The following is a 17,269-nucleotide window of genomic DNA, read 5'->3' on the forward strand; positions in this document are numbered from 1 at the left end:
CTGATGAAAGAGATGCTAGTGCTGCAGAAGAATCTTCTAAGGAAGAACAAGAGGATGAAAGTGAAGCTGCGATGTTCTCAAGATATTGGCCAAGGCAAGTGGAAGACCAAAGGTGGAAATACCTTTTTGTATGATGGGAATCTCAATGTAGAAGAATTGATGGACTAAATCAGTGCATTAGACAAGTATTTTGACTATGAGGAGGTTGATGATAAAAAGAAGGTGAAATTTGCAGTTACCAGATTGAAGGGTCATGTAGCTATCTGGTGGGATGAACTACAAACATCCATAGCAAGAAAAGGGAAGCCCATGATTAAACAATGGGATAAAATGGTAAGTAGATTGAAAGCCAAATTTATGCCAAAATATTATCAGTTAAATCTTTTCAGACAGTTAAGAAATTTGAGGCAAAAAGGAATCACTGTCAAAGAATACACAGAAGAGTTTGATAAGCTGAGCATTAGAGCAGGACATGCAGAGGATGATGTAGAAAAGGTAGCTAGATACATAAATGGGTTGAGATATGACCTACAGGATGAAATCAGCTTGCTGAGTGGGAAGGCAATTGAAGACGCCTATCAAGCAGTAAAAGATGTTGAGAAAGCAAAATCAGGGAATAGAGGAAAAAGTTCAGCGAGAGGTAGAGGAACTACTAGATCAAGATTTCAACACCCTCAGGGTGAAACAGGAGGTTCAAGTAGTAGACCACCACAGAGAAGAGAATTTAGTAGAGGAAGATTTGCACCTAGAGGAAGAGGCCGAGGAAGAGAAATTCGGTGTTACACATGTGGAGAATGGGGACATGGATCATGGGACTGTCCTCATAATAAAGTAACAAATCAGAAGAATGTGAATGTGGCTGAGGCAAGGGAATAAAAACTTCAAATTGCAAACAAGGAAGAATCACCTGAAGTAGGAGAATCCTTGTTGAAAAGGGTATTGCTTAAGGCAGAGAAAGAGACAGGAGAACCAGCTCAGAGAAAGAGTTTATTCAAAACTACATGTAAGTCCAAAGGAAAATGCTGTAAAGTGATAATTGATAGTGGAAGCATTGATAACCTTGTTTCTACAGAAATGGTGGACAAGTTAGGACTAGTGAAAACAATACACCCTACTTCTTACAAAGTATCATGGCTGCAAAAACGACATTAGCTTATTGTGATAGAACAATGCAAGGTAGAGATACAAATTGGTATTTATAAGGATGTGATGTTGTGTGATGTAATGCCTATGGATGTATGCCATGTGTTGCTGGGAAGACCTTGGCAGTTTGATCAGAAAGCTATTCATGATGGGAGAAGAAATACTTACACTCTGGAGAAGGATGGAAATAAACACACATTGCTGCCATTGAAGGATGAAGCAGGCAAAGAAGTGCCTGGAAACAGTGTTATGTTGATGAGTGGGAAAGAATTGCTGCAAGAAGTCAAGAAGGATGAACAGATGCATTTTGCTGTCATAAGGAGACCTAAGGTAATTTTAACTTCCACAAACTTAGATGATTTATCTGAAGAAATCAAAACTCTGTTGAATGATTTTGTTGATATTATTGTGGATGAGTTGCCAAATGCATTACCACCCATCAAGAGTATTAGTCATCATATTGATCTAATACCTAGAGCAAGTTTGCCAAATAAAGCAGCATACAGGTTAACTCCTCAAGAAAATGCAGAAGTTGGAAGACAAGTACATGAACTGTTGGATAAGGGATTAATCATAGAGAGTCTTAGTCCATGTGCTGTACCAACAGTACTCAGTCCAAAGAAAGGTGGTGAATGACGTATGTGTACAGATTCCAGAGCCATAAACAAGATTACTATCAGGTATAGATTTCCTTTACCACGCATGGATGATTTGATGGATTGTTTAAGTGGGTCAAAGTATTTTTCTAAAATAGATCTGAAGAGTGGATATCATCAAATAAGGATTAGAGAAGGAGATGAATGGAAGACTGCATTTAAAACAAATAGTGGGTTGTATGAATGGTTAGTGATGCCTTTTGGACTCACTAATGCACCTAGCACATTCATGAGATTAATGAATGAAGTCTTGAAGGAATATGCAGGCAAGTTTGTCATTGTTTATCTTGATGATATTCTAGTTTTCAGTAGAAGCAAAGAAGAACATCTGGAGCATCTTAAGTTGGTTTTAAGAACTCTGCAGAAAGAGAAACTGTTGATAAATCTGAAGAAATGTAGTTTCATGAAAGAAGAATTAATCTATTTGGGATTTGTAGTTTCTAAAGAAGGTTTGAAAATGGATCCAGAGAAAGTCCAAGCAATTTGGAACTGGCCTACTCCAAGAAACATATTTGAGGTAAGAAGCTTTCATGGTCTTGCAAGTTTTTATAGAAAATTTATCAGAAGTTTTAGTCAGATTTGTGCACCAATTATTGAAACAATCAAAGAGACTAATCAACCATTCAAGTGGACAAAAGCAGCAGACTGAAATTTTAAGTTGCTGAAGAAGAAAATTACAGAGAAACCAGTTTTAGCTTTACTTGATTTTGGAAAAGTTTTTCAAGTTGAAACTGATGCTAGTGGAGTTGCAATTGGAGCAGTTTTGAGTCAGGAACAGAGACCAATAGCCTACTTTAGTGAGAAACTAAATGAAGCTAAGAAGAAGTATTCTTCTTATGATAAAGAATTTTATGCTATTGTGCAAGCTTTAAAAAAATGGAGACATTATTTGCTACCAAAGGAGTTTGTATTGTATTTTGACAATCATGCATTATAGTTCATAAACAACCAGCAAAAATTGAACCAGAAACATGCCAAGTGGGTAGAGTTTTTACAGAGTTTTACTTTTGTGATAAAACACACAAGTGGTAAGTTGAACAAAGTTGCTGATGCTTTGAGCAGGGTAAATTTCATTGTATAAGAATTAAGAGTTGGTGTTGTAGGATTTGAACCAAAATACATGATTGTACTAGCCATTGCCAATACCAGACCGACCATGCGATGTAATTAGTATGGACTTTGTTTTGGGGTTACCTAGAACTCAAAGAGGGAATGATTTCATTTATGTTGTGGTAGATAGATTTTCCAAAAGGGCACATTTCATTGCATGTAAAAAGACTAGTGATGCAACACATATTGCTAATTTGTTTTTTCCAGAGGTTGTAAGGTTACATGGATTGCCTGTAAGTATTGTGTTTGATAGGGATACAAAGTTTGTTGGGCATTTCTGGAGAACTCTTTGGAAGAAATTAGGTGCAAACCTTAGTTTCAGTTCAGCGTATCATCCTCAAACAGATGGATAGACCGAAGAGGTAAACAGAGGCTTGGGAAACATATTGAGAAGTTTAGTGTATAACAATCCTAAGCAGTGGGATTTAGCACTTGCTCAAGCTGAGTTTGCTTATAAGGACACTCCAAACCGAAGCACTGGGATGAGTCCATTTCAGATTGTTTTTGGAATGAATCCAAGAGGTGTGTACGAACTCAGAAATTTGGGTAAACAAGAGACAAGAAGTGCAAAAGCTGAAGAGTTTGCAGAGCAAATGCGGAGACTACAAGAAGATGTCAAAGATGGATTGCAGGGAAGCAGTGACAAATACAAACAGAGAGCTGATATGAAGAGGAGAGAAAAAGAATTCCAAGTGGGAGATCTAGTGATGGTATACTTGAGAAAAGAAAGACTTCCTGTTGGGACTTACAATAAACTAAAGATGAAAAAGATAGGACCATGCATAATTGTGAGGAAGTTTTCAACTAATGTTTATGAAACTGAATTGCCAGAAGGGATTGGAATATCACCTATCCATACAAGGAGACAGAGTCCGAGCTACAGAAAGAACCTGCAATAAATGAAGTTCAAACTTTAAATTTGGAAGAACAAATGCCAAAGACAGTCAAGAAAGAGGTGGAAACTCTTTTCTCCAACCAGAGGACAGGTTTATTTTCAGTATCTAGTCAAATGGAAGGGACAACCAGTGGAGGATGCTAGTTAGATAACAACAGCAGAATTACAGAAGTATCGAGTAAAACCTGAAAGTTTGATGAAGGATTCTTTTCTTCCCCGGGAGTCTGATGCAGGAGCATCTGGACTTAGCCAGCAATGTGATTGTATGTTCACATGTTGTGGCTAACAAGAGATGAGTTTCATGGACTTGAGTGGTCAAAATCAATTCTTAGTAGAGAGGGTTGGATCTCTCGAAAATTATCTTTACTCTAATTATTGTAATAATTAGAATATTGTATTATTTTTAGAATATTGTATTATTTTTAGAATATGAGATAAGTTGTTAGTATAGGTGTGTATCAGAGCTTGAGAATAGGGATTTAATGGTTGAGTTGATAAAAATAGAGATTGAGTTGTCAATGCAGTTAGGATAGGATTTGATTCATAAAAGAGGAAAGAATGTAATGACAGAGAGATTAGATGATTGAGAATAGAGTGAGTAAGTGGGAGTTTGAGTGAGAGATAGGGTTTGAGATTGAAACAAAGATCAAACAAACTGTTGTAATCTATCCGAGAGGGCCATGACTCTGTAATTTCCATTTTGTTGAATAAATGATTGAAGTGTGGTGTGGACGCACTGTTTTGGTGCAGAAATTCATTTGTAGTTGTGTATCGGCGTTCTGGACCCTAATCAGGTATTAATTTCCGTTTATGTGTTTTATTGTTAATTGCTGTCAATTAGCATTAAGGCTTTATTCTGAGATTAAGCTAAACCTCTATTAAACCGTGTTTCTTAAAGTTATGTATTAAGCACGTGGGCAGTATTCCCAAGTGGTAAATGGTATCTTGTGTGCTTAAGAAGAGGTAAATGGTATTGTTCCAAGTTCACGCGATTAACCTTAGCGGTTGACACGTAGCACGGGAAAACCACTTTTCTTGTGCGGTCTGGACTTGATATCGGCCGTGCAAGAATCTGCGTGAGATTGCACGGGTCACATTGACAGTGGAGATCGTTCGGGTTAGTTGGTGAGCGGACGACGCGATATTCGTTGGATTTGGAGAAGTGAGATCAAGGGCGCGGATTGAAGCGCTTGATATAAGGAGAAGTCAACGAGGGATCAACAGTGATTGGTCAGATAAGCGGGACCCTTGGGGGGAAAATCCACGTACAGAATCTGTTAGTGCGCAGTTGATTGGCTCTAAAGCTAAGCAATAGTGGAATTCCAGACTACCACCCCATTTCGTCAACCTCCTGTGTCACTTTCTAATTCTTCATTGACTTTAATAAAGTCACGTTTAGATTAGAATGTACCTTTACCACTTATAAAGTCACTTTTAAATTAGAATGTAACTTTACCACTTATAAAGTCACTTTTAAATTAAATTGACTTTACCACTTATAAAGTCACTTTAGGAGAAAAGTAAAAAATAAATTTGGACACTTTTCCCTAGGCCAAAGATCAAAGCCTTAGGGAACCACTTCTCCTCTGGTACCCAAACAAGAGATTTCTCCCAAATCCAACCATATATCAAATGAAGAAAACAAACCCTTATATTTCAACTCTTATCTGCTTAACAATAACGAAGTACTTGTTTTTCTAGATCTATTTGTTCTCCAAGGAATAACAATAAAATAATATTTTCAACAACTTCATTACTGAAAGTAGCAATTGTTGTTGAGATCTACTTTCTTCTTCAAGAAGAAATAAAAAAACATCCAAGGAAAACAATACAATAATGTTCTCATGTAACCAACTCCATGTGACAAGTCAACAATAATCAAATAATGAAGCTTGTTATGCAACAACCTCCACTAATATTGTTAGATTAGATCAACCTCTCATCTAAGTGGTCAATTGACTTTGACAAGTGCTTCAAATATCTTCATAAAATTATCCAATAAGAATTGACCATGACATGCATGCACATGTAATTAGAAGGGTGCCCCATGATAAGTCGCTCCATTAAATGGCTTCCATAAATTTGTAAGTTGCAACCAAAGCCCGTCATAAGTGAGACGACTCCATCGTATGGACATCAATTAGACATTAAAAGAGGTAAGGGGACGATCCCATCAACATTAAAATGCATTGAAATGTGTGCCCCTAAAGTGATATCACATCCTCATAACATTTTTGTGAGCCCAAAGGTGCAAACAACTAGCCCATAACTCGATCAACTTGTAGAATAAGCAAAGAAAATTGCTTATAAAATATTGCTTACTAGCTTTCACATATGTGCTATCAATGTGAGCCCAAGGAGATAAGCATGTGGCTAATTCCATAATACAATAATGAGGGTCCCATATTAACAACATCTAGGTCTAGTCATGTGGTGACTAGAAAATGTGGAACACCCCCTCTCAGTGACAAACAAATAACACCATGCGCTAGAATCATACCAGGTCGCCTATCAATCTATAAACAATCACTATGTTGGTCCACTACAAAAGTCATATCATCATCTAAGTATCATCACCATCCAACCCCTTCTGGGGCTAGAGCCATGTATGCAACTAGTACTATCTAGACATGAGCAATATACGAAGCACACAACACCAAGACACATATAAGTGATAATCCTCACAATGGGAGAAACAACTCTCCTCCAACCAAGGAAAGCAAGTGTGAAAATTCTAGATCTAGAACTTATTGCAGTAATTTTTTGAAGCAAAAATATCTACTGTAAACACTGAATAAAAACGCTACTGCAATATTCACCAAAAACACAAGAACTGAGAAAACCACACACAAAATGGTCACTAATGTTTTTGGACAAATGTCCTCGGAAAAACCCCAACATGGGAAAACCAATTTTGTAGATGAGGGTTTTATTATTTCTTCATAATTGAAATTACAACTACTTGCCGGAAAATGGCAAAGCTTTGACAAAAAATGATTTTCACTCGGACAAATAAATTCGACCCTCTGGAAGCAACTCAAACCTCCCGTACAACACAAACAAGGCCCACACATGTGACCTAAAGGAATTTGGCCTCCACTGGAAACTTGCACTTTTGGAGAAACAAATTCGGTTTCCATTGGCAAATCGGCCACCTTTGGCAATTCGACCTTCTTGTAAATCAGCCTCTCAGACAAATCAACCTCTCTCTGGCAATTTGCACTCCTCCTGGCAAATTGACGTCCTTCTGGTAATTTGTACAAGTGGAGAAAATTGACCCTCTTAAAAGCAACTTGTCCCTTACAGAATCTCCCTATGAAACTCATAAGTTGGAAGACTCTCAGATGACAAATATGCTCCATAAAATGTCTTCTTGATCAATCATTGTTGAAACCCTCGTTGGTGTCAAACCCCACGGTATCATCACGCCTCAACTAGTTGTGTCTCGAAGATGCCCATCGGTTTCCTCTTATAATCTCTCGTTGAATTCAACAACCAAGATATAATCCCGATCGATGGCAAAATTATCTTGACTTCATCAAACACTTTATCGATTTATCTCAATTAATATTGATTAATTTGCCTTTTTTCCTAACTTGGATTTAGGAAAAGTATTAAAAACTTGTTAATAATCTAATTAAGATATTTTTCCATAGAGAATTTTTCTGGGCTTGGAGATAATTGTGCTCTTAGCTTCAATGACACTTCTCAAGACTAGAACGCCTATCCAAGCTACAAAATCTAATAACAAGCAACCAAATGATAGCATCATCTTCAAGCAAAGAAAGGTGTGTACCCTTAATTCATCAAAATTTTGATGGGTATGATGCTGCATTTTATAATATGGGATGAAAATCACAAGAGTTACTTTGATGCAGTATAGGAGGTAACAAATAATATACAAAAAATGTTACAAGCACCACCAACATTGACCACTCCTCGAGTGGGAGTTGGGACAACCATGTTTCTTTTCCTTCGGGAACTGTTCAAGGACTTGGACGAAAATATTGAAAAAAGGAAAAAAAATTAACCAAGGAGATTTGGTAGTCATTCTTGGGAAAAATGAGTCTTCGTGTTGCCCAATTTGCTTCTTTTTCTGTTTCCTCTTGACTTTTGGTTTCCTATCGCCTTCCTTGTTTTGAATTCCTCTCTGCTCTGTGGACAATGTCTCAAAATTTTCCCTATGACAATGTGGTCATTCGTTGGACATTAATATAATTATCTTGTCCTACGTTATCTTATCTACTGCCCTAGAATCTTTTGTATGCATGCTTGTAGAGAACCTAGTATCAAGCAGCCATGGAATGATGTCCTTATCTACCTTGTCGCCAAAGATAGAACCTCTTTTTATTGTAACCCCTTTTACGTGGTGTAAGGGTTCTCCCAAAAGGAGGGAGTGGTCTATAAGGAGACATTTGCTTCTGTTGCCATGAATGCATTTGTTGAGGTGGTCATATCTATTGCTTCAGAGATGAAGTGGAGGATACATCAGATGAATGGGAAGATTGCCCTCCTTAATGGGGTGATTGAGGAAGAGGTGTATATTGAGTGGCCTCAAGGCTTTGAGGTGAATGTGAGAGAGACTCATGTATGCAGGTTGAAAAATGCCCTTTATGGGCTGAAGTAGGTTCCGCACGCATGGTATGCGAGGATTGATGCATAACTTCTTTGTTCGGGCTTCATCAAGAGTGAAGTAGATTCTATCGGACTTCCGATTCTCAGAGGAAGACATGTTTAAGTTTCTCTGACCCTTGGCTCCTTTTCTCTGTTCGAAACTAGGTAGTCCTGAATCAGACTGCTGGCCGATTGCTGAGGGGAGGGATCATTAGGGATAAGACAAGGTGTTGATATTATTTTATTTTCCTGTGCGTGTGCTGAAATACATTCACGCCTGTTTTTCTTGTTGAGTCTGTCGTTAAGAAAGTTTAGATAATAAGTTAGTTATGATATCTGGGGTTACTTTGTAACTCATTCCTTTTTATATGATTGTATGCTTCTTGTTTTCTTTCCCATCAAACTAGATTTTTCTAATTGTCGTGGATATTTTTTTTTGTCATATGGCTATCATTGAGTTTATCCATACATGGCCTCCAACATGCATTGGTATTTTTTGCAGGAGTGTTAGTAAGGTCAATGATGAATGGTTTGCAAACGAGGAGAAGGTTAGAGCAGAGGTGGGGTTGTTGGAAAAGCCTGTTGTGGTGGTTAGACAATATGAAAAGGAGGTAAATCATCTGTGGCTTAAATGCCCTTTTTATATTTTACAATGAAAAATATGTACTGGGGCATTGCATTATAATTTGATTATATGGCATATAAAGATATTTCCGATGGAAAAAGAAAAAAAGTTGGGTAGTGTATGAATAATCTGACTTAATGCTACGTAAGTATTTTCTGATTTCCATTGTCATGGTTTTTTGACTATGATCCAATTCTGGCAGTTGCTATGTGGGATATGCTTCGATTTTTTCCCCCGTAGCAGAATGAAGGCGGCTGCTTGTGGCCATCACTTTTGTAATGCGTGTTGGATAGGTCAGTACTCAAATGAATAGACTGGTTAGATTTGTGCTTCTTAAATTTTAGCAACTATGAGCATAGAAGTATCAGGTATTACATAGCATTATATGATTGTAGATAATGGGGATGCATGAATTATAGGTTTATTTTTTTAAGATAGGTCAGAATGCAGAAGTGAAAGTTAGCCCTTTAATACTGTTGTATGGATAAATGTTTCAGTTGACACTTTTGTAACCAATGTGTGAATTCATGAAATTTCATGCAAAGTAGAAAGGGTTGAGCCAAATTATGTGTCATATGCAGGCTACATTCATACTTCAGTAAATGATGGTCCTGGATGCCTTACTTTACGATGTCCAGACCCGTCATGTAGTGCTGCTGTGGGTGAAGATATGGTCCTTTCTTTAGTATCTGATGAAGATAGAACAAAGTATACACGGTATCTTTTGAGATCATATGTTGAGGACAATAGAAAGGTTTGCTTCTTTTCCTTGTCCTTGTAGGTTGATTAAGCTGTCATCCAGTTTGTTCCTAATTTTAATTAGCTAAATAATTATTTCTCTCTAAATGATTTCCTGTAATGTCTTTTCTTTCTCTTTTTTGGCATCATTTGATAGAGAAAGAGATCATTGCGAATATGCAAATATGCTCATCAGTTCTCTTTGAGAGTGACATTCAATTCTTACTAGTCTCGTTTTTCTGGAACCAGTTTTAGATTTTCATTTTGTTGGGTTTCATATGCTGTTTTTAATTTGTGAGTTCATTTACGAATTGAGATCTTTTACAGTAGTTGGTAGAATGATTGACTTGGGGGAATTCCTTGAGAATTAGTAAATTGGCTTTGTTTGTAGACCAAGTGGTGTCCAGCTCCTGGCTGTGAGTATGGTGTGGACTTTGTTATGGGAAGTGGCCCTTATGATGTTAGCTGCAAATGCACACATAACTTTTGCTGGAATGTAAGTTTCTTTTATCCCGTTTTTTTTTTTTGATAATTTTGGTGACAAACCTTTGTTTTCTAGCAAAGTTGCTTTTGTTATAGTTAAATTTACTTACATGAAAGCAAACACATATACTGATTTTTGATTGAATTAAATACAGTGCTGTGAGGAAGCTCACCGCCCAGTAGACTGTGAAACAGTTGAAAAGTGGATCTTGAAGAACAGTGCAGAATCAGAGAACATGAACTGGTAAGTAAAGGATATTTAATGGTAGTTGTCTTTTATTCCTGTCTTGTCCATTCGCTTCTCATTTCTGGCGTCAGCACTATGATTTCTGATTCTATTTATGTCATGTTTTATTGGCCTCTGGAAACCTGTGCTTTTTGGCATTGTATATGTTGAATTATGTGTCTGAGAGATTTTTTTTTTTTATTGAACTAAGATCATTCAGATGTTTCCATTGCCTGAGTTAAATAATTGACTACCTTCCTGGCTGATTGGGGTCATTTAGGATTATTTACATTGCTGCTAGGTCTTGTATATTTTTCTCATGTGACTGCCTGCAAGATACTTATGAGTGGTTTCCCAGAGGAAAAATCTATTGAGGTGAGCATGAACCATTCATATGTATTTACAGAGAAGTTGACTGCTAGTATCAACTGTTACACTTACCCAGATTATTTATTGCTTGCTTAGAAAAATATTTATTCAATTTGGATTGGAAGGTAAGCAATTACATTCCCAGATTACTATAATTGGATTAGAAGGTGTTCTTACTCACGTGCCCTCTTTTAGTTTTGCTTACTCACATGCCCTCTTTTAGTTTTGCTTATTTCTCTGAAATATGTATGTTTTTAGTTCTTTATTTAGACTGATACTCCTGATTGGTTATGCAAGTAAGCTTGTCTTTTGTTTGATAACTTGTCTTGTTCTTATTACAAGATTTTTTTTTAAAAGCATGGTGTTTCCTCAGGATATTGGCAAATTCAAAGCCTTGCCTAAAGTGTAAACGACCAATTCCTCTTTTAGTTTTGCTTACGCACATATTCTCTCTTTTAGTTTTGCTTATTTCTCTGAAATATGTATGTTTTTAGTTCTTTATTTAGACTGATACTCCTGATTGGTTATGCAAGTAAGCTTGTCTTTTGTTTGATAACTTGTCTTGTTCTTATTACAAGATATTTTTCTAAAAGCATGGTGTTTTCTCAGGATATTGGCAAATTCAAAGCCTTGCCCAAAGTGTAAACGGCCAATTGAGAAAAATCAAGGCTGTATGCATATTACTTGTACACCTCCATGTAAATTCGAATTTTGCTGGTAAGTAAATGCTGAAGCATTTTTGGCATTAGAAGCTTTTGTTAATCATATTTTGTTCTTTTGCATCTATCATGTTTTGGAAATAATTATGAAATCACTCACGTTGTCTCATATTGGGATCTTTTCCATTTTAATCATAGTTGCCTTTGTTATGTTTTACTGGAAATTTTCTCTGGGGAGTCTATGTTTTTGTCATTTTTATGTGGTTAGTGAATGCATTTATCTGGTGGATGAACACAGCTGTATATTCAATCAAACCCATGCTAAGGTTTTACCTAGATGGACCAAGGGCATATATTTTGTATTGGTTTATGTAATAAAAATAAACTTCATATTACATAATAAATGTTTACTATGCCACTGCAGGCTATGCCTTGGTGCTTGGTCAGAGCATGGTGAACGCACAGGTGGTTTTTATGCATGCAATCGATATGAAACTGCAAAACAGGAAGGAGTTGTATGTTTCTTTTGATCATTGTACTTGTATTTTTGTTGTCATTCTTCTTGTGTTTTCCTACACCACATGAATAAAGCCTGTGGAATTTGAAATTCATCATTCATTATATGATTGATTCTGCTAATGCTAAATGCCATATTCTGTTATCCAGTATGATGAGTCAGAACGGAGAAGAGAGATGGCCAAAAATTCCTTGGAGAGATACACCCATTATTATGAGCGATGGGCGACAAATGAATCAGTAAATTTCATCTGTTTTTATTATAGATTGTATTTCGTGAAGTAGCTTAATTTTTTTATTCTTAAATTGCTCCACATTTTTTATTCATAAATTCCAGCATGTCTTTTTTTTGCTGCAATATATCAATTCATCATGTCTAGGAGGCTATTATTTTCAGTGTGAATTCTAACATATGCTCGAATGCATTTTTATAACAGTCTAGGGCAAAGGCACTGTTAGATCTGCAGCAAATGCAAGCTGTACAGGTATGTGTTTTATGCAATCATGGCACATTGGATTATGTTATATTCTAGTAATCATAGCTTGCTGTAGAGTATGGATGGATAAAATATAGCTTTAGAAAGCTACAATAGGAAATACAGAGCAACAATGCACATTCAATGCTGTTTTCAAAATTTAGGTGTCAGTTTGGTCCACTGTTTATATGGTTGTCATTATTACCTGTGCTTAAATTGCACATCCTTCAAAAGCTCAGCCACTAAAGCTAAAAGAATATACTTGAGAGTGTGGAACTTGGTCCCACATTTATATGTCAGCTTTGGACGATACTGCCCCACAAATATAATTCAAAGTACCATTGCCTATGTATTGGAACTTGAAAGCAGTAGATTGTTGTATTTGTAGTCTGAAAATGATAGGGATCTAAACCTTTAAGGCTGCTTGCCTTTTTCCTTGCTGGAGTCCTTTTTAGGGTCTAGGGAGGATGCTGCTTCTATTTATTTTTTATTCTCTTTTTGCAGATGGGGGCAAAATCTGTATTATGGGTGCACTGAAAGCCTCCTTGCATTCAGATGTTTTATCATTACTATAAACATGATTTTAGGTACTAAAAGCATACGGACTGTGCACTGCATTTGTCTATTGGAGTTTCCCTGAATGTCCAAGTATGGTCGTTAAGACTCTTTGCCTTTGTCCCATCTGGTGCCCTTCCAAAATAGAGGAGCTGCAGGCAGAAGGGTTCTGCTATATTCATATTATTTTCTAAACTGTTTGCACTGAGAGAAGCAAGGTGCATTCTACAACTTGGTATGAAGCATGTGCAACGTTTGTGCCTTACATTGTGTGACACATGACATAAGTTGGTCCAGTATAATATTTAAATTTTAAAAAGTCTTTTATGGATGGCATCCCTATCAAAGCCATTGGTTGATACTAGTGTGCCTAACCCATGGGGATTTGAACTAGGTACCTGCTGGCACAGGAGCTAGTCAAATGCACAAAAACATCAGTGACAACTGGTTGAGCTAACCCATATATATATATATATAGAGAGAGAGAGAGCAGTGTATATCTATCATAACAAGAGCTTTTAGGCACTGAGAGATTTGGATCTCGATACTTTTTGATCTGTCTCGGTGCTTAATAGATCTGGAGTTGAGATGGATCTATGCTGGTGGTAAAAAACTGTTTATGAACAAATGAGGTTGTTATGCATTGTATTCGGTGAATTAGAATTCCTCGGGATTTTCCTGTCCTTGAGTATTCTTACAGCCATCTTTGGCTTGCTATGGGCATATATGATGTTGCATTGCGTATTTGCTTGTTGCCTTTGTCTGTTTCGATGTAGTGCATCCTTTTTCAATACAGTGGCAAGCAACTTGGGAATAGAAATTGAAATGCAAAAGCATGCATCTTTATGTTGCTTCTTGATAAACTTCAAATTTAGATGTGCAAAGACGCTATTCTTCCATGTAAATAGAAGGGGGTTGAAATATAGAAATGTTCTTGCTGATGCCGATTTGGTTGCCATTTATTTCATAATGATGCTTATATTATTGCCGTGGACTATGCAGATTGAGAAGTTAAGTGATAGACAGTGTCAACCTGTTTCACAACTGAAATTCGTTACTGAAGCATGGTTACAGGTATCTGTGCAATTCGAGAAAACATTGTTAACGATATTTAATATTTTATTAATTATTTCAATTATATTGTTTCAGATGGAAATTGAGAAACCTTTAGCTACATGTCAGACTTGACATTTTTCCCTAACTGTTTAGGGTGGTTTTGTGGTCTCTAATTCGAATTTGGTGTTCATTTGTAATATTGGAAAGTGAAACTATACTATCATGGCATATGCATACTTTTTTTTTCACTCTACATGTTTTGCTTTCAATGAGCTAGATATGGCTGCCTTTAGGGCAATGTGGAGACTCTGCTTTGTTAGAAATGGTATGACATATTAAGCTCAAGTCACTAATAATAATTTCTAAGAAAGATAACCCAGTACATGAGTTTATTTATGGGTAAAATAAATGCGGTAATTTAATATCAATAATGTTGTATTTTCTCAAGTGAGACAAGTACAAATGAGGCTAAGGCTCCTTTGTAAATAGGTCTTAGGGTTACTCATGATGTGGATGCTAATTTGAGGTGTGTACCCCTGGGGGTTACCACTAACACCAATGTGCTTCACATCTGACCAGTAAGATGTACAACGAATGACTATGAAGATAATGTCAGTTTGTTGTGCAAATAGTGGAGAAAACTTCCCATGCCTTTGAATTGATTAGAATAATTTTAAAATAATTGTAAGACTTTTAGTATGGACAGTTTGAAAGAGAGAAAGAAAGTAATCATAACTAATGTCAACAGGCACAAAATTAGGTTAATGGGATTTGAAACACATCAAGCAATAATATTAATGTTTAGGGGTGCCAAAGGCATCTTTAGGAGATTAGAACTAATTAAAGATACCGAGTAAAACCGATGGAGACCTTGATGTGTAAGATGAGAAGTCTTATCTGCAGCAGAATTAGAAAACCACTCTGATGTAATCAGTGCAAATCTCGAGGGTGTCATAAATCTGCCATTCTCTGCTTTTTCTTAATCTGCTTTCTGAAATACGTTGGTTGTAAAATGGTTACTCAAGTTATGAATTGGTTAAAACATATCATTCAACAGCATTACTTGGTTATTTATCTTGGTTGTTTATTTGCTTTTTGAGATGAACAGATGCTTATTTGTTCTCTTTATTATTGTGATTACAGATAGTTGAATGTAGACGTGTTTTGAAGTGGACATATGCATACGGTTATTATCTTCCAGAACATGAGCACGCTAAAAGACAATTCTTCGAGTACTTGCAAGGTAAGCTTCTTATTTCAGCTATATCTAACAGTGTAGTAATTCTTTGCATAGTTGCTGAGACTTTTGTCTGTTCTTTCAGGTGAAGCCGAATCTGGTTTAGAACGGCTTCATCAGTGTGCTGAGAAAGAGCTACAAGGATATATTGATGTTGACAGCCCTGCAAAGGATTTTAATGATTTTCGTACAAAGCTTGCAGGACTCACAAGGTATTTCCTAATTCTGATTTGTTTTTTCTTGGTGATTGCCTGTGTTTCATTCTATCTTCATTGACCTTCACTAATTTTTGACTGAGATGCAGTGTAACGCGCAATTATTTTGAGAATCTTGTTCAAGCTTTGGAGAACGGCCTGTCAGATGTGAACAATGGACAAGCTGGAGTTAAAGGCAGCAGTTCAAAAGCTTCTGGTAGCAATAAAGGAAGAGGGAGATCAAAATTTGTCACATCGAAAATTAGTTCCAGCAGGAACACAGATGATAATAGACACTGGTATTATGGTCTTCTTATGCACGGATAAATTCCATGACAGCTGGTGCTATCACAGTGCCTTATTATGAGTGTTCTATCAGTAATACTAATACTGTTGATGTTGTTAATCTTATGATTATCTCTCTGTGATGCAGACAAATTCTACCTTGTGGGAGATGCTTGAAATCACCTGGACAGAACAGCACCCTGGGCTCTATTTTGCATAGGCAATTTTCATGACACCTGTAAATTTTTGGTGTTGTACCTCAGCAGCAGGATTACAGTTGCTGGTGCATTCAGTGAAAAGCAATTTTAGATATCACTCAATTGAAACAGAACTGAGCACATCGATGTTGCCAAATGAGTGTATCAGTTGTGTTCTCATAAACTTGGGAGTTTGTCTGGCATTTGTCCTTTGAGCTGGATCTTCCCTTGCAGCGTACCCTTGTATAGAATGGCATTGTATAATCAGGTTTTCTTTCTTGAGAGCAAGCTAAAGAACCTGTAGCAATGCTTAAATGTTTCATTTTAATAGTGAAGTCTCTTATATGTGTTCCTGCTTCTGTAATCCAAAGTGCAAACATTATGTATGCCAAATTTTGGATTGCTCAAGATTGTAAATTATTGTGCTATCTACTATTCATGGAATTTGAAAAAGGACTGTTATTTGTCTGTTGTGGTACACAAACTTAGCAAAGAAAGATGTTAAACTGTGACACGGTTGCATGCACAGGTCTTTATGCTATTGATGGCACTATTAAGCAGCCTTGAATTGTTTATGCTCTTAATCGAATTATTGTTCAACCTTGTGAATATAAGTAGGCATTTTTCATGCAACAAACTTCTGACATTTTTATAGACCTATACTTGTCCCTATATGATTTTGTTGGCAAGTTGTAATGCCATAGTAGAAAGGTTTTTTTTAATACTGAAGTAGGCATTTTGTGTAAATTTCTCAGTGAAAAATTGGTTTTAATTTACGGTGTTTGTATTCTGGAAGCCAGTACTATGAACCCTCATTCACATGGAATTCATGGACCATCTGCACAACAGGGATTTTGGTTGGCTGCATTCAGGGAAAGAGACGCCTATTTGATTCTTTGGAGGATCTTCCTTTTTTTATATATATGCTTTTTGGTAATAATGAACAATGGTAAATTATCTAGGTGCTTCAGTATAGAAAAGTACTATCCATACTTGATAGGGCAGGCATGCACAAAGAGGTCTGAATATGTAGAGGCATGGGAGGATGCTTGCATTTAGATCTTGAATTGGCAGGATTTTTAACGAGGTCAACATGTCCTGGGAAATATGAAGCTGTATTCTGTATCTCATCGCTAACATCATATTCAATTAATTTACACTAATCTGGAAAATATTTGTCAATGTTATTATATTTATCATATTCTATCGACATAGACTTGAGGGAGTTGTAGGAA

At 36.6% G+C, this 17,269-nt stretch overlaps 1 protein-coding gene across 1 annotated transcript in view; it reads left to right on the forward strand.

Moving 5' to 3' along the window:
• Positions 1-16,546, forward strand: part of LOC149257224 (putative E3 ubiquitin-protein ligase ARI7) — a 36,357-nt gene extending 19,811 nt beyond the window's left edge. Inside the window, exons 3-16 of the mRNA XM_089413764.1 lie at positions 8,921-9,029; positions 9,246-9,336; positions 9,625-9,797; positions 10,173-10,277; positions 10,420-10,508; positions 11,469-11,576; positions 11,943-12,033; positions 12,185-12,274; positions 12,472-12,519; positions 14,068-14,139; positions 15,265-15,364; positions 15,444-15,570; positions 15,663-15,851; positions 15,986-16,546. Of these exons, the coding sequence (XP_089269890.1) occupies positions 8,921-9,029; positions 9,246-9,336; positions 9,625-9,797; positions 10,173-10,277; positions 10,420-10,508; positions 11,469-11,576; positions 11,943-12,033; positions 12,185-12,274; positions 12,472-12,519; positions 14,068-14,139; positions 15,265-15,364; positions 15,444-15,570; positions 15,663-15,851; position 15,986 (1,393 nt within the window). The 3' untranslated portion in view covers positions 15,987-16,546. The remainder of the gene's footprint in view (positions 1-8,920; positions 9,030-9,245; positions 9,337-9,624; positions 9,798-10,172; positions 10,278-10,419; positions 10,509-11,468; positions 11,577-11,942; positions 12,034-12,184; positions 12,275-12,471; positions 12,520-14,067; positions 14,140-15,264; positions 15,365-15,443; positions 15,571-15,662; positions 15,852-15,985) is intronic.
• The last annotated feature ends 723 nt before the right edge of the window (positions 16,547-17,269 follow it).

The sequence above is a fragment of the Pinus tabuliformis genome, chromosome 6, assembly GCF_031772625.1.
Source record: "Pinus tabuliformis cultivar Carrire ecotype Pingquan chromosome 6, CPIR1, whole genome shotgun sequence".
Classification (NCBI taxonomy): domain Eukaryota; kingdom Viridiplantae; phylum Streptophyta; class Pinopsida; order Pinales; family Pinaceae; genus Pinus; species Pinus tabuliformis.